This window comes from Orbicella faveolata, unplaced genomic scaffold (genome assembly GCF_042242905.1).
Source record: "Orbicella faveolata isolate gen_17 unplaced genomic scaffold, um_ofav_v1 contig_2, whole genome shotgun sequence".
In the NCBI taxonomy this organism is placed as follows: Eukaryota; Metazoa; Cnidaria; class Anthozoa; order Scleractinia; family Merulinidae; genus Orbicella; species Orbicella faveolata.
The window spans coordinates 7,827,322-7,852,500 of NW_028301547.1; the positions used below are offsets into that span (position 1 = coordinate 7,827,322).

Here is a 25,179-nt window from a genome sequence, read left to right on the forward strand (position 1 = left end):
CCATAAAAACTTGAATTAAATCGTTCTGGATATGTCAGTCAGTCAGGCAGACAGACAGACAGACAGTCGGTCAGTCAGTCAGTAAGCAAATGTATCCAACATTATATTGTTGATGAATGCTCACTTCGCCTTCTGCGAAAAATTTTCAAGTAGTTTATGCCCATGTACAATAAATATCCAACTACTCAAAGAACTGAAAAGAGTGATAAAACCTTCCATTGTCTCGTTTTCTCCAAATGTAACAAGAAACAGCCAGTCCTATGGTCACAGCAGCCGTCACAACACCATTAGTAGGGAGCTTAAATAAGCAAACCACGATGCCAACGACAACTAGAACGTCACCAAACAAAAGATTTAATTATGAGCTGAATAGTGGATTTACACGTGCGTTATAAATAGTTGTACATTTCGTATCCGTCCTCAACAGAAAGAGAACGTGAACTATGAGTGGCCATTGATCGTATTTTCCTTTGAAATTATACTCTGTCATTACATATTAACAGTGGACAAGCCTTTTGTTAGACCGATAGGCCCACTGATTCCGACATTTGGAGGTCACGTGAAAGGCATTAAAAAGGGACTTTAATTAAAATATTTCGAACAGACGCACCTTCTGGCTGTATTTGGTAATGTTTGATGTTCCCCCGTAATATTTCTCATTAAGTTCATTTCAAGGCTCTAGAAAAGGGATGCGGTTTTCTTAAGTAGGTATGTAAAAGGGGTACCTTTTTTAATAAAAAAAAAATATGTACGATAGGGGTACAAAGGGTAGGGGGTTGGCTCTCGGGGCGGAGTCTCCCCGTCTAAAACTTTGTAGAGTGCCCCAGCTCCCCCGGGGGTAAAATAAAAGACATTCAAAGACATTCAAACTGAGATTGTAAACTTCACATAACTTAATACGTTTGGAAAGAAGCAATAATTTACCAGCCATGGTTCTGCGTAAAGCAAGAATTTATTCCCGTTTAACAACCAGTTTACAATATTAGAAAGAGGAACAGGAAAGACTTTAAAAGAAATTTTAAGAAAAAGTTTACTTACGTCAAGTCTTGTGCGCTCGTTATAATTACTATTATTTCTTATAAAACCTGTAGGCTATGCTACGCTTTTCATGTCTCTAGTTGTTCTCCTTTTCAGTTTTCATGGCATTTTGCACTGTTGTTTCCCAAGAAATGTTGCCAGATGAAAAACACAGTCCCATCGTAAGGTGTCACAGTCGCCTGACGTTTTAATTATGTGGTTAAACTCATTACTATTTCGAGGAATCTTTTATTCCTAGTCTGGTGTCTCAGCAAACAAGATAAATCTACTAAGCTAGAGCATGTTTATTAGAGACCTGATTTTGCCTGTGTCTCTATATGCGTTGATTTTATGATGTCTTTTTAAAAGCTTGTAAATTCAGACGTAACTTGGTTTTCGTCGTGAGCCAAATTGTCTGCATCGATGTTTGAAGTGAGGCTCTGACCAGGAGAATGCCCCTCGCATGAAGATCCACTGGACAATGATACTGCTGACGCGTCATAGTAAGGTTGATTTTCATCTAGCTGGTCCATGTCAAGATAAGGAACTTCTCTTTGCATCCAGTCTTCTAGATCTTGGCACAGCTCGGTAAAGGTTGGCCGCGTATCGGGATTGTCCGCCCAACAACGCCTCATCAATTGATAGCTGTTAGAAAAAGCACATGAGAAATACTTTGAATATGTGAAATGGTTTTTTTGACTCAAACTCCCGACTCTGAAAAAAAAAAAAAAAAAAAAAAATAGAAACAACAACAACAATAACAATAAAAACGAAAAATCAAAAAACAAAACGAAACCAACAACAACAAGAAGAACAATAACGAAAAATAAATTAAAAAAACAACAACAACAACAACAAAAAAAAAAACAAGAGATAATAAAACCAACAACAAAAACAAAAAACAACAAAACACGTTCTCTTTACTTCCCATTTCAAACTGACAATACGTTTCACATACCTTTGAGCGAAAAAGATATTCTATGATTTTTTTTATACGCTATATTGACATGACGATTTACGGCCGGTGCGGCTAATTAGTTCCTTGATATTTTGAAATACAAAACCTCATCCCTGCATTATTATTCTAATCCGTTTTTTTTCTCTGTGAGAAATAATCTAACATAGCAACCCATCCATCTTCTTCCCCCACCAATGTGACTTACAACTCTTCTGAGCATGTATCTGGTTTTTCCATTCTGTGTCCTCTTCTCAGTAATCTCATGAGTTCTCTGCTTTTTATGCCGGGGTACGGGAACCCTCCTAAAAATGAAATACATCTCGTTTGTTATCGCTCCATGAAGGTCGATCACTTTGTGGAATTTACAAATAGACCGTACTTCTATCGAGACGTTTCTTATGGTAGTAAAATACTAATCCTCGAAAGTGGCGACAGAATACAGATGCCTAATGTTGTGAGGACAGTGACCAGATCTACAATGATTGAACAACACTTGCAGTATTGCAAAGAACAATGTTACGAACCACTAAGTAGGTCCAGTCGTCCGGTAAAATGTATTCACTGCTTATATTATCCTGTGCGGTTGGTTGTCAGTTTTGTATTTAAAAGTTGGATCAGTAACTCCCAGCAGTGTGTTTCACGATTAAATAACCCGTCCTAACACATACGACACACATTGTTATACGTTTTAGGGCAACTAATATATAGGCAAAAATATATCAGCGAGACACGAAATTCCATAACATAAGGTCTACATACGAGCAAAGAAGCTCATCTGGCCGGAGTTTATTTCCGGTTCCAGAAACATGAGGTGACCAGGAGTATTTCTACTTCCTCTTGCTTAGGCTGCTGGTCCACTGCGGACGAAGCATTAAATTAGCCGGTACCCATTTATCCACCTGGGTGGAGAGAGGCACTGTGAGAGTAAAGTGTCCTGCCCAAGAACACAACACAATGTCATCAGCCAGGGCTCGAGCCCAGACGGTTCGATATGGAGGCGAGTCCAACCATATAAGGTTAGTACATTAAAATACTTACCGAGAGTCGCTATCTCCCAGAGAAGGACACCATATGACCACCTAACCACAAAATATAGACGAAGAAAAAATGATCTATTTGACGTATTTTGGGACTCACTAATGTTTAGAAACCTAGTTTTTCGATTTTCCTTGTATTAAGACAAGAAAGCTGTATAAATAGGAGAACAATAGAGAATTTATCGAAAGAGTAATATTTAAAACTTCTCTAAAAATTCCACGAACCTTTCAGTAGGCAGTTGCTATTTACTTTTTTTTTAAATATCGCGAGTAGGGTTAATCCCTAATTGCTCAAGCCGCGATATGACTTACTCATATGACTGAAAAAATTACGTACGCTCCCGCGTTAATTTGCACTAAAGTGCCTGCTAAAAATTAGCTTGCTGTCAGCCAATCACAATAAACCCATTTTCTCAGTCCTATTATTGCATCATTTTATCAAGTTAATTATCTGGAAAATTAAGTTACATGTTCACTTTCTGATGCACTTACACGTCACTCTTTGAGGTAAAAACACCGTCATTTATGGCTTCAGGTGACATCCACTTCACAGGAAGCTTATTGTGTTGACCTGTCATGTGATACACATTCTCTCCCAGCGTGCTCCGCGCCAAGCCAAAATCAGCGACTTTGACAAGTTTGTCGTCACAGAGTAAGATATTGCGAGCGGCGAGATCCCGATGAACAATGCCCTTTGCGGATAAGTATTGCTAAACACGTTAAATATGGTTAATCACTATGGACACAGGAAATCTCGCATTCGTTACAGTAGTGTAAGGACGTTTTTCAAAATCAGCCAACTAAATGAACACCGACATTGTCAGCAAATCTCAACAATAACTGTGCAGTCATCTTAGACTGTGAACAGTCTCTATTTTGCTCGGAAATCCGCGGGAAGAAAGCCAAGTGCGTTTCTTCCCTCGCGAATCTTCGAGCAAAAGAAAGATTACTCGCAGTCTAGCGTTGTCTTTCTAAAGTACAGAAACAAGAAATAGGGGTCAGGAACATGACACGTCGTGAAAAAGCAATTCATTTTAAACAGTATGAGATTCTTAAAGAAAAAAGAACCAAACCTGAACAGTCAAGTCTCCCGACCAAATGAATACCGGGGTCCAGAAAGATGACCCGACTCGTATAAAGCAATTAACACACTTCGGACAATCGCCTACGCTAAACACTTAAAAGGAACAAATCTTTTCTAACTTGCCATTCCCTGTGCTATTTGCCAGGAGAAGGACATCATGTCTTGCGGGGTTAAAGAACCGTTGACTTCGTCTCCTTCATGTTGTTCTTCATCTCTCAAGGACCGGGTGCTGTTAATTCTTATATCCATACTGCTGTCTGTCTTCAGGAAAGCGACGTTAATTTCGCCAATGTCGTTTATGCCAGGCCCACAATGCTGCAGGGATTACGGAGAAGGTTAATTTAACTTCAAAATACATTATTTGACAATCGGGGTATACTAATAATAATAAAAAAAATCATACTTTCTCTAGTTCCGGAGAATTTATGAGATGGACCTCGATGGAGAGGAATTTTTACAAATGTCTACATTTTAGTTGTTATAATGATAATACCAAGTGAAACCTGTCTTACAATGCCTGTACTATCCTTGTTCAGTTCTCTTGAAGTTTCTGGCGTGTTTTCTCGTATCTGTACGTATTCCATATTGGTTTGTTTTACCTGGAAATCAGAGGGCAAAGATTACAACACCTTACAAGTCATGTGTTAAATTATGGTTAATTAGCCGGGGTAAATAGTCTTTCATCTCTCGGTGCAGGCTCAAAGATTGTGGTTGGACGCAGTCGAAATGAACTTGCTAGGGCGTACTCTGGAACCGTGCCTAACGAATACCTGGTCTTTATCTGGGCCACGTTTGTTTTTTGGCTCGAAAAAAAGCTCAGTCGATTTCTCATCTGAAAGCGTTTCTTAACGTGCTAAAATAGTCGATAAGACCATTCTTTGGAGTAGTGAGGTAAGGTAAAGTATACGAGCCGAGCCCATCAGGCCGGCGCTGATCCCGGTTAGTGAGACATGAAGCGACTAGGGGTATTTCAACCCCCTGGGTGGGATGCTAGTCCATTCTTTGTAGCACCTGCTATTTATTTTAAAACAAATTTTGATACGATAATACGAGCTCTCAAAATGCTTGAGGAGATAAATGAAGAGAAAGTAAACGGCAAAGGGAGTAAACTTATCATTTAATTTTACACTGTGTCATTAGTGTACCACTGTAGTTAAGGACTCGATGGTAGTGTAATTCTATCTATGCCTGTAATTATATCATTTAAAATAGATAAGTAGGATCCGAGTCATTTAAGACCTAATTTGAGCCATTGATTGTTGAAATTTGAAGTGTACATGTTTTGGCAGCTCACACTTCAACAGCTTCCGATCATTTATTTCATTAAGAAAAGAGCACAAGCATTCATACGTGATGTTGCTCGAATTCAGGGTATCCTAATGCGTTTACCTTTTTTCTTCGTTCTCTCAGGTAAGAAAGCAGGTCTCCTTTTGCTGCATACTCCACGACGAGAAAATTTGGCGAGGACTTAGTACAACAGCCAATCAAATTCACGATGTTCTTGTGAGAACCGACTGCTTTCATAAGGGTAATCTCTTCCAAGAAATCATTCAGTTGGTCTGGAGTGGCATTGTCTGAAAGGTTTATGCAAGAGGACCTTGAAATAATACAGCTTAGTAGTGATGTCATGTTTAAGCATGTCACGTATGGACATCCAGCCTATTTATGAAAATTAATGCCATACTGACGCAAGTTTGATTTTTAAAAGGTTCTGTTTAAACGTTGGCAAAGCATACCTCATTGCACCGTGCATCTGAAGCAAATATTTCAAATACGATATACCAAATTATCAGTTTGCAATTGACGCGCTTTTTATATCTTAAGGTATAAAGTCTGCATATGAGCTATGTGGCCCATCAGGCCAGCGCTTACCTCCGGTTTCAGAAAATGTTTCTCCTTCCCCCTTGATGGGATGCCAGTCGATCGCGGGGTTGCCCCAAAGCATTAAATTAGCTTGTACTGTACGGGTCCGCAAATGATCCCAGGACCGCAAATGATCCCGACTAAGAAATAAGGAATGACATGGATGGTGGGATGGTGTGGATAGGGAATTGGCGTACGTCAATACCGATGTTTTTATTAAAGCCATCTTATAATTATAGTGGCTTACAACTTGCTTTTTCTTCATACTTTCGACTAAATTTTGTTGCTAACTACGATGTTATGAATATCAACACTCGATCATCAAAGCACGACTTGGCTTGCATTTCTTTGCAATTCTCAGTAAAATTATGATCAGTTCAACATACGCTACATATCCTCCTTTGTTAAACATTGATAGTTCGGTGTTACAGTTAAATCACATTTTATCAGCCATTATATTAACGCCACTCGTCTAAAGTTTTAAACTAAAATCTAACCATGAAGCAACTATTAACGAAGACGCTGTCACCTGAGTAGACCCACAAGCCTACAACGCTTCATCATTCTGTAAAACACCTAGTGTGGAGCACTGGAAATTTGAACAAATTTATTTTGTAAGTTTTCCTCGGTCGTATTTTGGCTTTGATTCCTCGGTAATGACTACTTGAGTATTCTAAGAAGTCAAAATTCCAAGCTATAGTTATGAAGTTCAGCTTCATGACCAAGCAAGGCCAAGGCTTGCACTTCGTTATGACAAGTTAGCTGTTTGATAGATGTTTGATACTATGGCCACTGGGATTTCGAGCATGTTTACAAGCATGTATTTTTCTAAGACTTCTTATTCAATAGATCGTCTTCACGTGACGTATTTTTATCCTCATTAGGCATAAGAGGCGGTATATTTATATCTGTTTACAATTAGGGTGCTTCGTTTGGAAACCAGAGCATTTTGACTTTCAGGGTTTTGCAGGTTGCGTGACACAAGGCTACGATCGAGTTTGTTGAAAAATGTATACTTATCTCATGATTTTGAGCCTTTCTAGAAGTTAGAGCATTAGGAAAAGTGCCTATATAAATGCTTGTTTGTTTAGTACTGATAATCAGTCGCCCAGAAAGCCAAAGTAAGTTCCAGAGGTTTACACTATATTCCAGCCGCCATATTGGGGTGTACCACGATGTATACCAACATGGCTTTTCTTACTGGACTCTGTAAATTTCTGGGAAACATTTACGACGAATTTCTGAAGTTCGGAGAAACGCACAGGCCTAAACTTGGAGAAGTGTCATATTTAGTTGTCTTCTATCGCGTACATCACAATTTCCTAGCTTTTTCCATTGGTTGGTTTTCGTTTTTTTTTTTTTTTATTGCGTGACAGGGAAAACGATCTTTACCGTTCGGAGATCAAGACAGCAACTGTGGAATATTTTTTTTGTAAAATGATAAAACATTTTTTTTAGTTCATAATTTTTGTACATGTTCTAACCTACCTCTGATATAGATCCAAGCCATTCGTTATTTTTTAGTCGGGATCATTTGCGGTCCAATATGGGGAAGATTTCCGGTCCGGGATCATTTGCGGTTCAATTTGGGGATCTTTTGCGGTCCTGGGATGATTTGCGGACCCGTACAGTACTCTTTTATACGCCTGGGTGGAGAGAGGCACTGTGAGAGTAAAGTGTCTTACCCAAGATGTCTTACACAATGTTCCCGACCAGGGTTCGAACAATTACAGTATAATTTTTATATATCTCAGATTCATTTGGCATACCTTGAAGCATCTTAACGGCCACAGTTATTGTAGATTTTGAAATTGTCTCTGATTTGTTATTAACAGCTTGACGTCGTTTCATACACGAAGGGACCTGCATGATTCCTTTGCAAACTTTACCAAAGGCGCCATGACCGAGTTCTTCATATATAGTGACGTCATTACTCGTCATTTCCCATTTATCTCTTGTCGGATCTTTCATTTGCAGCTCGTTTTCATTATTTTGCCTGCAACATCCATTGTCAAATGGCATCACATAAGTACACAAATTGAGGATGCCCGATGAAAGCATACCACAAGTTACTTGCCGGAGGACAATGATGAAGGAGCGAAAATGTGGTCTCCCATGAGGTGAAGCGCAGGCCACAGCACGGAGTAGTGCTTAGTGGCAGGATATCATTGCGGTCTTATATCCCAGCTGGCACGAGGAGAATAAGCAAGTCAGTGAGTCAGTGAGTCAGTGAGTCAGTGAGTCAGTGAGTCAGTGAGTCAGTGAGTCAGTGAGTCAGTGAGTCAGTGAGTCAGTGAGTCAGTGAGTCAGTGAGTCAGTGAGTCAGTGAGTCAGTGAGTCAGTGAGTCAGTGAGTCAGTGAGTCAGTGAGTCAGTGAGTCAGTGAGTCCGTGAGTCCGTGAGTCCATGAGTCAGTGAGTCAGTGAGTCAGTGAGTCAGTGAGTCAGTGAGTCAGTGAGTCAATGAGTCAGTGAGTCAGTGAGTCAGTGAGTCAATGAGTCAGTGAGTCAGTGAGTCAGTGAGTCAGTGAGTCAGTGAGTCAGTGAGCCAGTGAGCCAGTGAGTCAGTGTGTAAGTGAGTCAGTGAGTCAGTGAGTCAGTGACTTTGTTAGTGAGTCAGTGAGTCAGGGAGTCGGTGAGTCAGTAAGTCAGTGAGTCAGTGTGTCGGTGAGTCGGTGGGTCAGTGAGTCAGTGAGTCAGTGAGTCAGTGAGTCAGTGAGTCAGTGACTTTGTTAGTGAGTGAGTTAGTCAGTGAGTCAGTGAGTCAGTGAGTCAGTGAGTCAGTGAGTCAGTGAGCCAGTGAGCCAGTGAATCAGTGAGTCAGTGTGTAAGTGAGTCAGTGAGTCAGTTAGTCAGTGCCTTTGTTAGTGAGTCAGAGAGTCAGGGAGTCAGTGAGTCAGTGAGTCAGTGACTTTGTTAGTGAGTCAGTGAGTCAGTGAGTCAGTGAGTCAGTGAGTCAGTGAGTCAGTGAGTCAGTGAGTCAGTGAGTCAGTGAGTCAGTGAGTCAGTGAGTCAGTGAGTCAGTGAGTCAGTGAGTCAGTGAGTCAGTGAGTCAGTGAGTCAGTGAGTCAGTGAGTCAGTGAGTCAGTGAGTCAGTGAGTCAGTGAGTCAGTGAGTCAGTGAGTCAGTGAGTCAGTGAGTGAGTCAGTGAGTCAGTGAGTCAGTGAGTCAGTGAGTCAGTGAGTCAGTGAGTCAGTGAGTCAGTGAGTCAGTGAGCCAGTGAGCCAGTGAATCAGTGAGTCAGTGTGTAAGTGAGTCAGTGAGTCAGTGAGTCAGTGAGTCAGTGAGTCAGTGAGTCAGTGAGTCAGTGAGTCAGTGAGTCAGTGAGTCAGTGAGTCAGTGAGTCAGTGAGTCAGTGAGTCAGTGAGTCAGTGAGTCAGTGAGTCAGTGAGTCAGTGAGTCAGTGAGTCAGTGAGCCAGTGAGCCAGTGAATCAGTGAGTCAGTGTGTAAGTGAGTCAGTGAGTCAGTGAGTCAGTGAGTCAGGGAGTCGGTGAGTCAGTAAGTCAGTGAGTCAGTGTGTCGGTGAGTCGGTGGGTCAGTGAGTCAGTGAGTCAGTGAGTCAGTGAGTCAGTGAGTCAGTGAGTCAGTGAGTCAGTGAGTCAGTGAGTCAGTGAGTCAGTGAGTCAGTGAGTCAGTGACTTTGTTAGTGAGTGAGTTAGTCAGTGAGTCAGTGAGTCAGTGAGTCAGTGAGTCAGTGAGTCAGTGAGTCAGTGAGTCAGTGAGTCAGTGAGTCAGTGAGCCAGTGAGCCAGTGAATCAGTGAGTCAGTGAGTCAGTGAGTCAGTGAGTCAGTGAGTCAGTGCCTTTGTTAGTGAGTCAGAGAGTCAGGGAGTCAGTGAGTCAGTGAGTCAGCGAGTCAGTGAGTCAGTGAGTCAGTGAGTCAGTGAGTCAGTGAGTCAGTGAGTCAGTGAGTCAGTGAGTCAGTGAGTCAGTGAGTCAGTGAGTCAGTGAGTCAGTGAGTCAGTGAGTCAGTGAGTCAGTGAGTCAGTGAGTCAGTGAGTCAGTGAGTCAGTGAGTCAGTGAGTCCGTGAGTCGGTGAGTCCATGAGTCAGTGAGTCAGTGAGTCAGTGAGTCAGTGAGTCAGTGAGTCAGTGAGTCAGTGAGTCAATGAGTCAGTGAGTCAGTGAGTCAGTGAGTCAGTGAGTCAGTGAGTCAGTGAGCCAGTGAGCCAGTGAGTCAGTGTGTAAGTGAGTCAGTGAGTCAGTGAGTCAGTGACTTTGTTAGTGAGTCAGTGAGTCAGTGAGCCAGTGAGCCAGTGAATCAGTGAGTCAGTGTGTAAGTGAGTCAGTGAGTCAGTGAGTCAGTGCCTTTGTTAGTGAGTCAGAGAGTCAGGGAGTCAGTGAGTCAGTGAGTCAGTGACTTTGTTAGTGAGTCAGTGAGTCAGTGAGTCAGTGAGTCAGTGAGTCAGTGAGTCAGTGAGTCAGTGAGTCAGTGAGTCAGTGAGTCAGTGAGTCAGTGAGTCAGTGAGTCAGTGAGTCAGTGAGTCAGTGAGTCAGTGAGTCAGTGAGTCAGTGAGTCAGTGAGTCAGTGAGTCAGTGAGCCAGTGAGCCAGTGAATCAGTGAGTCAGTGTGTAAGTGAGTCAGTGAGTCAGTGAGTCAGTGAGTCAGTGAGTCAGTGAGTCAGTGAGTCAGTGAGTCAGTGAGTCAGTGAGTCAGTGAGTCAGTGAGTCAGTGAGTCAGTGAGTCAGTGAGCCAGTGAGCCAGTGAATCAGTGAGTCAGTGTGTAAGTGAGTCAGTGAGTCAGTGAGTCAGTGACTTTGTTAGTGAGTCAGTGAGTCAGGGAGTCGGTGAGTCAGTAAGTCAGTGAGTCAGTGTGTCGGTGAGTCGGTGGGTCAGTGAGTCAGTGAGTCAGTGAGTCAGTGAGTCAGTGAGTCAGTGAGTCAGTGAGTCAGTGAGTCAGTGAGTCAGTGAGTCAGTGAGTCAGTGAGTCAGTGAGTCAGTGACTTTGTTAGTGAGTGAGTTAGTCAGTGAGTCAGTGAGTCAGTGAGTCAGTGAGTCAGTGAGTCAGTGAGTCAGTGAGTCAGTGAGCCAGTGAGCCAGTGAATCAGTGAGTCAGTGTGTAAGTGAGTCAGTGAGTCAGTGAGTCAGTGCCTTTGTTAGTGAGTCAGAGAGTCAGGGAGTCAGTGAGTCAGTGAGTCAGCGAGTCAGTGAGTCAGTGAGTCAGTGAGTCAGTGAGTCAGTGAGTCAGTGAGTCAGTGAGTCAGTGAGTCAGTGAGTCAGTGAGTCAGTGAGCCAGTGAGCCAGTGAATCAGTGAGTCAGTGTGTAAGTGAGTCAGTGAGTCAGTGAGTCAGTGACTTTGTTAGTGAGTCAGAGAGTCAGGGAGTCGGTGAGTCAGTAAGTCAGTGAGTCAGTGAGTCGGTGAGTCGGTGGGTCAGTGAGTCAGTGAGTCAGTGAGTCAGTGAGTCAGTGAGTCAGTGAGTCAGTGACTTTGTTAGTGAGTCAGAGAGTCAGGGAGTCGGTGAGTCAGTAAGTCAGTGAGTCAGTGATTCGGTGAGTCGGTGGGTCAGTGAGTCAGTGAGTCAGTGCGTCAGTGAGTCCGCGAGTCCGTAATAGTAACAGTAATAATAGCATTCTTTATTGCACGTTACTTTCCAAAGGGAGGTATTGGTCTAAATACAACAAAGGTTTGAACATTAACTGAGAAAAATACAAAATAACATTTACCATATCCGTATACAATTAATTAGAAAAAGTCATGGCGCTTATTACATTCGTGAACCAAGAATGTCTTTCCTTTTAAAAACACTGAATGGATATATTTTCCTATAATTTTAGATGTAACTGTGTTTTCTGCTCAGTCAGTGAGTCAGTGAGTCAGTGAGTCAGTGAGTCAGTGAGTCAGTGAGTCAGTGAGTCAGTGAGTCAGTAATAGTAATAGTAATAGTAATAATAGTATTCTTAATTGCGCGTTACTTTCCAAAGGGAGGTATTGGTCTATTAACTAACAAAAATGCAAGATAGCATTTATCATATCCCTATACAATTAATTAGACAAATTTATTGCGTTTATTTCATTTGTGAACCAAGAATCTCTTTCCTTTTAGAAACATTGAATGGATATATTTTCCTATAATTTTAGATGTAACTGTGTTTTCTGCTCTGAGTAAAAACTTCGCCTTCTCGTTATCCCTTAAACTGGGGTAATGGGTGTCAGCGTTTGAAATATGTGATTACAGCTCACGTCTTAATGTGGTATACACCCGACAATACATCAAAAAGTGCTGTTCATTTTCTATGCAATTTCCTTTGCATATTAAACATGTCCGCTCTTCTACTGGGATTAATGCTCCTCTATTTTCATATTTGCCAGTTTGTATTCGTAATGCATGACATCCTAATCTAAGCCTAGTCAGGCGAATTCTGCGTGCTGGCTTTGTAATTAATGTCAGGTGGTTTTCAAATTGATAATTATTTTTTACTTCCTTTTGTGTAAATGTCTCTCTTGAACTTGTTGATGGCCTATTCTGGGTTTCAAGCCACTTCTGTAAATATTGATTCCTGAGGGTTCTCTTTATAACTAATCGTGCTTTCTTGACGCACATGAGTGAGTCAGTCAGTCTTTAGGTCAGTCAGTCAGTCTGTCACTGTTTAAGCAAATTGGTAAGTATAGTAAAGAATGAAGCGAGCCAGTGAGCAAGTTAATACAGAGCTAGGCGGTCAAACGTTGTACAATTGTTTGTGGTAACCTATCAACAATAATTATCCAAATACTCAAGGAACTAAAAAGATTGATAAAAACCTCCATTTTCTCCAAATGTAACAAGAAACAGCAAGTCCAATGACCGCAGCAGCCGTCACACCACTAATAGTGACGAGCACGATCACTGATGCACTTAGCGTGTTTGTGGTCGGGCTGTTCGTGTTCTCGCTGTTCGTGTTCGGGCTGTTCGTGTTCGGGCTGTTCGTGTTCGTGTTCGTGTTCCATTCACTGGAAATTGTTGGTGAACTGGTGGCATTTTGTAGTGCTACTGTTGAAGAAGCAATCATAACCGAACTTGGAGTTACGCAGCTGGGAACTATATGGAGGCCATGCTCTAAGTGAAACAAACAAAGACTGTTTTCAGTAAAGGACTTTCTATATTTCTGCACCGTGCAATGTTGAAATCCGAAGTATTTAGAAACGCTGATTACATTTGCAAACCTTGGCTTCTAATGGCCTCCCAGGGGTTTTGAGGAACAAGAGAACGTGTTCATTTATTTCAAGGGAACAGATGATAATTTACTAATGGGAGCTTTGACCAAATATGGAACAGAAACAATGGGAAAAAAGTGGAATTTTCAAGGGATCAGGAAAACATGCTACCCCCAACCCAACTGGGAGGCCCTCAGTTGTATGTTGTATCTTAGCGACCCTAGCTTACTATCCATGTAGTAAGTTGCAAAACTTTTAACGTTGCATTGAGTTGCTTACTATCCATGTAGTAAGTTGCAAAACTTAACTTGCATTGTCTTGGAGTGTAAATTCTTGAATTCTTCAGCTGAACAACTCACCAAAGATCTTATTCTTCGGCTCAGGAATTCGTTTGCCTTCCTATCGCCTCCGTTGAAAAGTATTTTATTTATTCGTACCTGGAGGTCTTTCGGATTTGCAACTGAGCTGAGTGCGTTGCTTCGTAAGTACGGTAATTCTATGTTACCTTTATCTTAGCTAAGCAACCGTACTTTTAAGTCGGGGCCTTTCTATCAACTATTCTGTAGGTAATCAAGTGGATGGTGTTTACCTACAGTGGTTTTCCGCCGACAGAAGATTTTATTACTTTTGGCCGGAAGGTATGCGATCCACTTGGCATCTGGTGCTACGAAATACACTACTTTATTGTTATCATCCGCATAAGGTTTTGGCCATGAAGCGTCGCTAAAATTAGGAAGAAACCAACCCTGGTGGTATTTGTTTGTACATTTCCACGATCTGTTAGTTCTAACACCATTGCTGGACGACGCCACAAAGAAAACATCGGCGTCACCAATCTTGTCTTCCACATGTACTGCTTGAAGTTGGTGCTGATCTTTGACAACCGTCAAGCTGCCAACTGCTTTTGTTGTGAAAACTCCATCAAGATAGAGCTCGACAGTCATTCTTTGCTTTGTTGCAAGGATTGTTATCAAAGCTATGGGAAGAATTCATCACAATAACTTTATCAAATTGTCAAAATCGTGAATTTACCAAGCGAAGCGTGAGTATCTTTGGCACCTAACTCCCGCTGCTGTCGTGAAACTGAATATTGATGATTGCACCAAGAGTTAAACGCCATGGAATTATAAGAAAACTGCAAGAAGTAGAAGAATACCAAAATTTGGGCAGCGAGGTTACAGATTTCAATGTTGATTGCTTTATTTTTTAGAAACTAAAAGACTAAGTCGTCTCACGAGGGTTTATTGATGCTAAAGTGTTAAAAAAGGAAAACAGCAACTGATTTTTTCAGACTATGTGGTTGTTCCTGACACTGAGCAAAAGTCTAAAATAACGAATCTACACAGTATCGAAAGAATCTCAGTGACCTAACTGTTTTATGTAGTTGTTTAAAAGTACGTTTCGATAACTTTATTTGTAACAATGGCTGAAGCCGGGAATAGAGAAACTGAATACTTACTGCTACATGTATTGCTAAGTCTTTCCTCCTTACTAATACGACGTCTACAGGTGAATTTGGTAGCGTAATGATTTTCTACACTGATCCAGTGAACATCTTTAGGAATTCCATACACGTGAGCCGAATTGTGTCGACCACTATTATCATGTCTGACGAAGGCGTTTGGCCATGTGTTATCGGTCAAATTGGTTTGCTCCCATCCATCGTCTGGTGTAATCGAGGTTTCGTTGCATTTCCAGCCGCTATCTGTGACCAGTCCGTTACTAAACACTCCTAGGAATCCACCGAACCCATTTGGTCCGTTGTAAACAAACACGGTAATTACCTTCGTCTCGTTTGGGAATGAAAACCACTTTCCCGCGTTCCAGGTGCCGCCGTTGTAGCCAACGAGACGTCCGTCCGCAAAAACTGTGAGATTATCGTCACCGGCTAAAATGCCAGCAAAATCTGAAATAAATGAATAAATATATAATAAATTGTTTAAAGTGTGTGAATTGTCATAGAGTTTTTTTTTTTTTTAGTGTAACTGCCCAAGAATATCAGGGAATGTTGTTTACTTCATGTTTGTGATCGATCATCCGGCCAACCTCGTTCCCCCGCTCTTGAGGGCGGAGAGAGAGAGAGGCCCTGGAAAGGATGTTGTCCTCCGGCATCACATGCGCTCGTTAACCATCCAAAGCACTGATGTTCAACTTAGGTAAGGCAACTTAGGTGGTGACAGCGTGGCCGAGTGGTCGGTGTGTCGGACTCGCAATCCAGAGGTCCCGGTTTCGAGTCCCACTCTGACGATTACCTGGATTTGTTTCTCGGTAGTCCCAAGTTCAAATCCTCGGCCACGCTTGTAAATAGCCAACTGGTTTGCCTCCGGCCAGTTGGGATTCTTAAAAATGTTATGTTAAATTTGAATTATTTGTTTCAGTTGTGTTGCTGGGCCCCACTAGCACTTGTGCTATAACACTACCGAGGGTAAATAAAGGTTATAAATTGTTACTTTTTCAGGTAATAGAGAAAAATGGTTAAGAAACCCGGTAGATGTCAAAGAAGCAAATAAAGAGGCTAAGATTTAGGTCAGAAGGTGCTTGACCCTGCACATCTCTTGTTTTATGCTCACAGACGACATGTATGCATGAATTACCTAATTGCAGTGTTTCTATTGGTTAATTGTAGGAGCACACATAACCAACTTTTGTATTCTGCCAGATTTTGTGCAGGATCAATCCCCAAAATAGCCAACAAAAACATTCAATAAAGAAGTTTTCCAAGTTTCATAACCATTCCTGCTCCTTACTTTGAGTACTTGAGTGACTAAAGAGTATGGATGAGTAGTTGAGCCGGTAACTTCATGTATGCCACAAACACAAATGACTCAAATCTAATTTCTTTTCGTTTTTCTACGAGATCATTTACCTGTTGCATACGTCTGGCTTGAAATAATGATATTTATATACAGCCATAAGATACCGAGGTAGACATGGGACATTTTGTCTTCAGTAACTGATGCACATGCCAATAGCTGAAATAAAAGTGAAAAATGAAGGCGAGAGATTATGTGTTTTTGTTTTCAAATAAATTAATACGCAATAACTTATCATTGGAAAACATTCAAAACAATAAGACGTTGAGGAATGTCAAGCTCTTTGGAGCTTGCAGAATATAACGCCATAACGGCACAGTTTGCTCGGCCCAACTTTACACTGATATAGTGAAAGAGTGTGACGTGGGTGCTATTGGCTATTTTTGGCCTGGTTCTTGGTGGGCATTATTCTAGTTCCACTTTACATGAAGTTGCGTTAAAACGAGCATTCCCTGGAAAATTTCCAAATCTTTTTCGTCCCATTACAGATTTAAGATTGATAGCAGTATATATCTCATTTGTCAATCGAACTGCATGGTCCACACGGAATTCTAAACGATCGAAGCACTTATTGATATTGGTTTTCGCAAGTCCCAGAATCTTACATAATTTTGCAGAATTTTTGTTACAACAGGTAAAATTTGAATCGCCTTAATATTTCCTTTCCCATCTTACACGTGCAGATTATTACTTTGACAAGACAGGCGCAGATTTTCAGAAGCTAGATGAAATTAAATAAATTAAGGGAAGTCGTAGCCAGAAAGGTTAAAACAGTCTCTAAGTACACATATCGTTGACTTGAGTTAGCAACAAATCAATTGATTAACTGTCACGATGTTATATATTTGTCCTCCCTGTATACATTAGTGATTGGCAAAAACAAAATGAATTTTGCTTTGAAATTGAAAATTGGAAATTGGAAATTTGCGTTGAAATTTTTACGTGAATTTTGCTTTCAAATCAAAATGGTTGTTGGCGTGCAGAAAACGGTGCTCTCTCTGTCTGACTTACGACCATTCTGTTTTCCTTTTTCTTACAATTAAGGAGAGCATTTCAAATTAGTGTTTATTTCCACGAAATGTATTACTCCGACGTTTGGAACATTGAGTTTAAACCTTCTTCTTTGCAGCTGCTTATATTTTGGTTTCTCCTTGTTTGACAAGTAAGAGAACCTCGTGAATTTTTTTGACGGTTGGTCTTTGACTGTTAGCTATACGAGAAGATATTTGATCACATTCAGAGAAGTTAACAAGTCCGTGAAAATATTGTCTCAATGAGGGCAGGGAGTGCTCCCTTATAATTATAAGCAACATAGGTATTTGTTTATTTTACATTGTTTTGAGCCCTTCTGGTATGAAATACGATCTCGACTTTATGATCAAAAACCACAAAGTTTGGTCTGAAATAGAATCATGTATAAACCAATCAAAAATATAAAGACAAGTCAACACTAGGTGCTGGAAAGTTTTAGAAAGGAACTCTTTCTCCAGTGTCAGCAATGGTGATCATGTTTACAATTTGAAATGAACTGTTGTTAACGGACGGATATCAAAAGAAATCTCTGGTCAGAAAGGAATTTACGTTGACTGATTAGCTCAGTTTGATGAAGTTAAAGGACAGACAAACAGGAAATAGGGCGTATAACGATCACTTATTTATCTAAAACTTCTGACAGGTGCAAAGGCCCCAACGGATCGCTTCAGCTCGAAAGAGGCTTTAATCCCCTCCGATTTCTTAACACGTAGAATTTTCACCCCAAAGTTTGGTGATATGAGTACCAAAATATGGTCAGCTGTGATATTCGGAAAGGCAATGAGGCCTAAGGTTTTCGGAAAATGAACAAAGAAGTCCTGATAAATTCGAGTCAATTGACCGAATCTCCCGGGAGGGTATTCCCAGAAAAATTGGGTGGGGTTATGCGGCCCGCTTCCCAAAATCCTTACGCTATTTATGACCAAAATCTGCGATATTCCCTACTCTATTTTTGACCTTACCAAAAATTCGAAACCCTATTTATGACCTGACCCTTAAATCAAAACCCTGTTTCAGACCTGCGTTATAATTAGTTCCCTAGTTCAGAACATAATGAGTGAAGGGCTTTTATTGATTTTCTTTTCGACAATGATGAAAAAAATGGCTTCTTCTTAAAAACTTACCCTATCAAGGCTAGAGTGCAAAGACCATACCCTCTTTGTGACCAAAACGGCTGAAATACCATATCCTTTGGGACCGCACGTACCTATATAGTCCATATAAGGGAGTACTCCCCCCGGGCCGAATCTGTAAAAGGCCAGGTTGTTCGAAAGGTAGGTAACGCTATCCACCGGTTAAATCTTTATCCAGTGGATAGCGTGGCTTGTTTTGTTAACACTTATCCACTGGATAGCGATTTATCTGGTGAATAACGTTATCCAGCCTTCGAATAACTCGGGCCAGAGAGTTAAAACCACTCCAGATAGAATAGAATAGCAGTTTAAAGCCACAGGTTTGAACTATTCACGTGTGGATGTCGAACACATCTTGTTCGTTAACACTTGTTTTGGGTATTTAAAGAAAGCGCACTGAGTGAGTCAACTGATCGTTACAAAACCTACCTTCTTACTTGGCAACCTTTTGTCAAGAGAGACAATGCTTTTTTTTTTGTACCGTGGAGTACTCAAATGATCTTGTAGGATACAGCGTGTTGCTTTTGGATCAAAGTGAGTGAGTCAAAAGATCGTTGCAAAACCTACCTTCTTAGTTGGGAACCTTGTACCAGGAGAGACAATGCTGTTTTTGTACCGTGGATTACTCAAATGATGCTTTAGGATACACTGTCTAGCTTTTAAATCAATAAATACACTAGTGTTCCTGTACGGGTCCGCAAATGATCCCAGGACCGCAAATGATCCCGGACCGCAAATGATCCCCAAATTGAACCGCAAATGATCCCGGACCGGAAATGATCCCCATATTGGACCGCAAATGATCCCGATCAAAAAAGAAGGAATGGCATGGATTTATATCAGAGGAAGGTGAGAACATGTACAAAAATAATGAACTAAAAAACATATTTTTTTCATTTTGCAAAAAAACTTTCCACAATTGCTGTTTTGTTCTTCGAAGGGTACAGATCGTTTTCACTGTCACGCAATAACAGAAATAATAAATCGAAAACCAACCAATGGAAAAAGCTAAGAAGTTGTGATGTACGCTATAGAAGATAACTAAATAAGACACTTCTCCAAGTTTTAGGCCTGTGCGTTTCCCCAAACGTCAGATATTCGTCGTAAATGTTTCCCAGAAATTTACAGAGTCCAGTAAGAAAACGCCATGTTGGTGTACATCCGTGGTACACCAATATGGCGGCCGGAATATAGTGTAAACATCTGGAACTTACTTTGGCTTTCTAGGCGACTGACTATCAGTACTAAACAAACAAGCATTTACATAAGCACTTTTCCTAATGCTCTAACTTCTAAAAAGGCTCAAAATCATGAGATTAGTATATATTTTTCAACAAACTCGATCGTAGCCTTGTGTCACGCAGGCTCCATAACTCTAAAATTCAAAATGCTCTGGTTTCCAAACGAAGCACGCTAATTGTAAACAGATATAAATATACCGCCTCTTATGCCTGATGAAGATAAAAACACGTCACGTGAAGACGATCTATTGAATTAGAAGTCTTACAAAAACACATACTTGTAAATATTCTCGAAATCCCGGTGGCGATAGTATCAAACATCTATCAAACAGCTAATTGTCAAAACGAAGCGCAAACCTTGGCCTTGCGTGGTCATGAAGCTGAACTTCATAACTATAGCTTGGAATTTTGGCTTCTTAGAATACTCAAGTAGTCATTTCCGAGGAATTAAAGCCAAAATACGACCAAGGAAAAATAATAAAATAAATTTGTTCAAATTTCCAGTGCTCCACACTAGGCGTTTTACAGAGTGGTGAAGCGTTGTAGGCTTGTGGGTCTACTCAGGTGACAGCGTCTTCTGTAATAGTTGCTTCATGGTTATATTTTAGTTAAAACTTTAGACGAGTGGCATTAATGGCTGATAAAATGTGATTTAACTATAACACCGAAATATCAATGTGTAACAAAGGAGGATATGTAGCGTATGTTGCACTGATCATAATTTTGCTGAGAATTGCAAAGAAATGTGAGCCAAGTCTTGTTTTGATGATTGAGTGGTGATATTCATAACATCGTAGTAATCAACAAAGTTTAGTCGAAAGTATGAAAAAAAAAAATCAAGTTGTAAGCCATTATCATAATTATAAGACGGATAAATAAAAAGATCGGTATTCACGTACGCCCGGCGCCAATTCTCTATCCACACCATCCCACCATCCATGCCGTTCCTTATTTTTTGATCGGGATCATTTGCGGTCCAAAATGGGGATCATTTCCGGTCCGGGATCATTTGCGGTCCAATTTGGGGATCATTTGCGGTCCGGGATCATTTGCGGTCCTGGGATCATTTGCGGACCCGTACATTCCTAAGAAGACTACGGAGACACAGTGTCGATGGGTAATTGCCGGACCGCTATCTGTGTCATCGTATGACTAGTTTAGCGTTAACTCAGACAGGTTTTAGATTTGATCTGCTGGTCATTGATAGTGTAGGCACACGATAGCAGGGATTTTGGCCTCCTAAAAATCAATATTAAAACACAAGTGCACAGGCAATCGATCTGTTGCGGCTTTTTTTAAAAATTCTCTTTCTACAAGAAAACAGCGAATTCTTGAGGTTGGGGTTGTGGGTTATCAACTGTCAGTTTAAACAAACGACGAACTTTACTTTGCTAAAGTAAAGTTAGCCATGATTTGAAATTGAACTTCCTCCTGTCAGTCGGCTAAAGAAACTTATAGCGCTTGAATGATATATTTTTTCCTGTCGTTTTTCAGCTGAGTAAATAAACATGGCTGCAAAACAAGGCACTTTTCCAAACAGACATTGTAAGTTGCAAAATAAATAAAGTAATCAATTAAGCCTTCTTTCTCCGCATGCTTTCGATACATTTAATGAATAATAATGAGAAGGAAGATAATTATGAGACTCGTGACGATGTACCACAAGCATTTTAGAGCTGACAAAAAGTATAGGAGTCAGTGGGTAGAGTAATCATGCAGTATTAATTTTCATCCGTGAAAATTGGTAACTCACGTTTTAGCGTAACAGTGTTTAATTCAGTTGATATAATTTTGGTAGTGCAATGTCATCACTGAACCTGGGCCACCTGAGGGTTTTTAACCAATCACAGCGCGATTTTATTAAGCCATTAGAATCTGAACTGATTCATTCGGGATATGTCAGTCAGGCAGACAGACAGTCAGTCAATATCAGTCAGTCAGTCAGTCAGTCAGTCAGTCAGTCATTCAGTAAGCAAATATATCCAATAATGGTGATGAATGCTCACTTCGCCTTCTGCGAAAAATTTTACATGTAGGTCAAGCCCATGTGCAATAAATATCCAAATACTCAAAGAACTGACAAGAATGATAGAGACTTTCCATTGTTTCGTTTTCTACAAATGTAACAAGAGACAGCTAGTCCTATGGCAACAGCAGCCGTCACAACACCGCTAGAGGGGAGCTTAAGAGTGAATGCCTATAAAAATGGACCTAAATCGCCTATCAATGGCACAAGTCGAAAAATTGATTTCGCTTGTATTTTGTCCATAGATAGGTACTAGTAAGAATAGAAACGGACCATAGTTAGTTTCCGCTAATACAGCTTTCTTTAGTAGAAATACGCCAAAAACGATTTCGACCCGACTGGGCTCAAAATCTACTTCCGGTTTTGCTGAATTTTCCGAATATTTGATTGCTTCGCGCTCCGCAGAACAACTACTTGAGAATCTTTCAATGGATTTTATATTCAGTTCAGGTCTTCGTAGTATGACTGAGCGAAAAATAAAATAAATCAAAGTTACTTTTGAGCCCGAAAAGAGACAAAACTGACACGCAAAATTTTACAGTATGTCGCAAGAGAATTATTGCATAAAAACATCGCCATATTTTTCAATGGGCTATAACTTTAAATACCATAAAAACACTTTCTACGGGTTAAATATACACCCACCTGTTAGGATATCAAAAAATATCTCTGGGCAAATGGTTTCAAGTCGCCCGCCTTGGCCTGTGTTTGTCATAGATTTTGCCCAAATCCGCCGTTGGAATGTAAGCAATTGCGTGACGCGGATAGCCACTCTCGAGTAAATATTCGTTTCCAGCAATCCGATGAAAGCAATTTTTGAAACGTTGTGTGGATAAAATAATAGAAAATGTTTTTTTTGCTTTTGTTTTTGTTTTTTTTTGTTTAAATTAGTATAAATATATATGTTTTTTCATTTGCATTGCAACACCCACGACATCCATGATAAAGAACGTTACTACATTACTCCGGGAAATGATTTTAACACTTGTTTATTTTATTGATTTCATTGATAACTTACAATACGGTGGCAGTTTTAGAGATACACTTAACCAATCCTCTATGGTTTAGTATGGTAACTGAATCATGACTGACTAATAAAGTCAAATGGAAATACCATAATTTCTATAAACTACTAACTGCGTGACGGCATCTCAGCTCTTTTAGCTGTGTAGAAAATTTGTACCTACACAATATGCTCAAACTCAGCTAGAAAACCCGGAATTTCTTGAATTGAATTAGCCGAGGAAGAAATTGCGTTTAAGTTTCAATCATACTGGGAAAAAAAATCCATCTTTCTACTTTGGTTGTTTGATCAATTAACTGAAATTTGCAGATCATAACACTGGTAGACAAATAAACACCACAGTGGTAGATCTAGGACTAGGTTTACACTAAAGGAGTTCCCGGATTCATCAATTTTAGAGTATTCGGATTAGTAGGTGTTTACAGTGAAAGGATATTCGGATTCTTAACCGTTTATACACGACGATAACTCCGGGAACATTCATGATGGAAGGGTTAACAAGCAGTTTGTTGCCTCGACAACGAGAAACAAAATGCCTCCGAAAATAAGGCTAGGGGTAGGTTGAGACAGTCTGAAGTTTCCTTTCAACTCGCTGACCACGGTACTGTTGTCCATCATGTCAGATCCTTCCAGGTATTTATTTAGGGTTTAGGGTCGAAAACCGTCGAGGTTTTCAATCGTGCCATCGTGCCATGCGCAGTAAAGTATAAATTGAGTTTCTGAGGAGTATGGCATTACTCATTGTAAAAGTAATTACCTACACCTGAAACAGCACGAGGTAATCACCCAGCGACCGCCATCAAATGGCCATCAATGTGCCTACGACTCGACTACGACTGGATCATGTAATCCGCCATTTTCGTTCCACCGCAAACTCAAAAGATCACAGGCGGAAAAATATCTGGATTCGAGAGAAAATCGTTCACAACGCAAAACTCTCCGGATTCAAAAGTTTTCGGATTCAAAGTTCCCACTTTAAATTCCGGATTCAAAATCTCCGGAGACACTACCAAACCGGGGAGTTTTTATTTTGGATTCGTCCACTTTTGTGTAAACGGCAAAATCAATCCGGCACTAAAACGTTCCGGATTCATCACGAATCCGGAACAATTTCCTCTAGTGTAAACCTACAACCCTGGCCATAAGTTGTTGGGACACCTCCCCTTTTTGCGCGGTAAAACCCACGATTTCAACTACGTCCTTAACGTTTTAGAACAAAAGATGAATAGAAGCAAGTACAATTGACCCCCCCCCCCCCTCTCTCTCTCCCCTAGCAATGTTGCATGAAAATGAAGCTATTCTAAAGACTAGATCGGATGTGGGAAAAAAGGAAAAAGGGACAATAGAAAGTGGTTAGACAGTTTTGTTGGAACCAAACGCGATTGCTGAAAAATCGCTATTATTGGAATAAGACGTGAATATCTATCTTATCGTCTCTTTAGTTCGAGAATACTGTTCTAGGAGGCGAACAATTCTTGAAACGTGGCTATTCTGAAGCTATTGTCAAGGATTTTTTTTCTTCAAGATTTTTATCAACATTGACATGGGGAAGGGGGGTAGGCGGGCTTGCGCGGTTTTGGTCTTAAGAGCGGCTGCCTGTGAAGTCATCTGCCGTAACTGTCCCAACACTTTTGACCAGGATTGTAGTCTTAAATGAACAGCGAACATCCATCTTGTTTTGTTCGCGGAAGTCGGTCACAGAGGAGCGAATTTCAATGAAATATATATATAATTTGATTAAGCAATTAGCCAAAAATAGGTTGGCCGCCAAAACAGTTTAGGGTTTAGCCTAACTCTAACCTTAAGTTTTAAGACTGAAGAAAAAAAGGAAAAAAGCATTGAGTTTTTCAGTTGTTTGAAACAGAAACATTCGCGCACAATGAACTATGTATAGTACGTGGGTAACCAGGAAAGCCATCCGTCCAGCACAGTAATTGTTCAAATTAACAGCTTACCGAGACACTCGCACTGTCGATGCCTCTTATTTATGACTTTTAGGATTTGTTTACTTTACTTTTTCCGACTTTTTAGTAGGAGAAAAAGCAGTAAATGTGCTCGTACAAATAAAAAGGTTTAACCGAAAATCGATCCGTCGTAATCAACAAATACAAATTTAATCACTGTAGCGTTCCTTCAGATCACGTAAGGCTACAAACCAACAATATCAACTTGTCATTGCGCTTAACAAATGAACTTAGAACGATTTTCTTTCTAGAACTCGTTCTTGTAATTAAAATGATCAAAGAAAGAACGACAGCCTAAAACGACATAGCAGTAACACCCGAACTCCGAGTAAATTGCTTTTAATTGGCGTTTTTAATTAACGAAATTTCCAAAGCGATGACTTTCAAAATATTAAAGCTAAAAGTGGTCCATTATGTTTTTCTTTTTTCACCCAAATGTTCTAAGATAGCCATCTGCGGTTTGTTGGAAACGAATTATGTATTCAGGGTGACCGCCAGCGTCAGGCAATTGTTTACATTCTCACGGCGGTTCAGGGAAAAATTTATGAGAAGCACAGGCCAAGGCGGGGGACTTAAAACCATTTGCCCAGAGATATTTTTTGATTTTCAAACAGGTGGGTGTAAAGTTAACCCGTATGAAGTGTTTTTATGGCATTTAAAGTTATAGCTCATAGAAAAATACGGCGATATTTTAGTGCTATAATTCGTTTGAAACACATCGTAATATTTTGCGTTTGTGTTCGATCTCGTTTCGGGCTCAAACGAAACCTCGATTTATTTTATTTTCCGCTCAGTCATACCATGAAGACCTGAGCTGAATGTAAAGACCATTGAAAGATTCTCAAGTAGCTGTTCT

At 40.4% G+C, this 25,179-nt stretch overlaps 1 protein-coding gene across 1 annotated transcript in view; it reads right to left on the minus strand.

Moving 5' to 3' along the window:
* Positions 1-939: 939 nt before the first annotated feature.
* Positions 940-25,179, minus strand: part of LOC149111788 (uncharacterized) — a 39,391-nt gene continuing 15,151 nt past the window's right edge. Inside the window, exons 2-13 of the mRNA XM_089289393.1 lie at positions 15,957-16,062; positions 14,550-14,996; positions 13,680-14,066; positions 12,698-12,992; positions 7,729-7,955; positions 5,486-5,670; positions 4,609-4,695; positions 4,220-4,411; positions 3,505-3,722; positions 3,014-3,054; positions 2,181-2,277; positions 940-1,662 (exon numbers count right to left, since the gene is read on the minus strand). Coding sequence (XP_089145519.1) covers positions 1,380-1,662; positions 2,181-2,277; positions 3,014-3,054; positions 3,505-3,722; positions 4,220-4,411; positions 4,609-4,695; positions 5,486-5,670; positions 7,729-7,955; positions 12,698-12,992; positions 13,680-14,066; positions 14,550-14,996; positions 15,957-16,029 — 2,532 coding nt within the window. The 5' untranslated portion in view covers positions 16,030-16,062 and the 3' untranslated portion in view covers positions 940-1,379. The remainder of the gene's footprint in view (positions 1,663-2,180; positions 2,278-3,013; positions 3,055-3,504; positions 3,723-4,219; positions 4,412-4,608; positions 4,696-5,485; positions 5,671-7,728; positions 7,956-12,697; positions 12,993-13,679; positions 14,067-14,549; positions 14,997-15,956; positions 16,063-25,179) is intronic.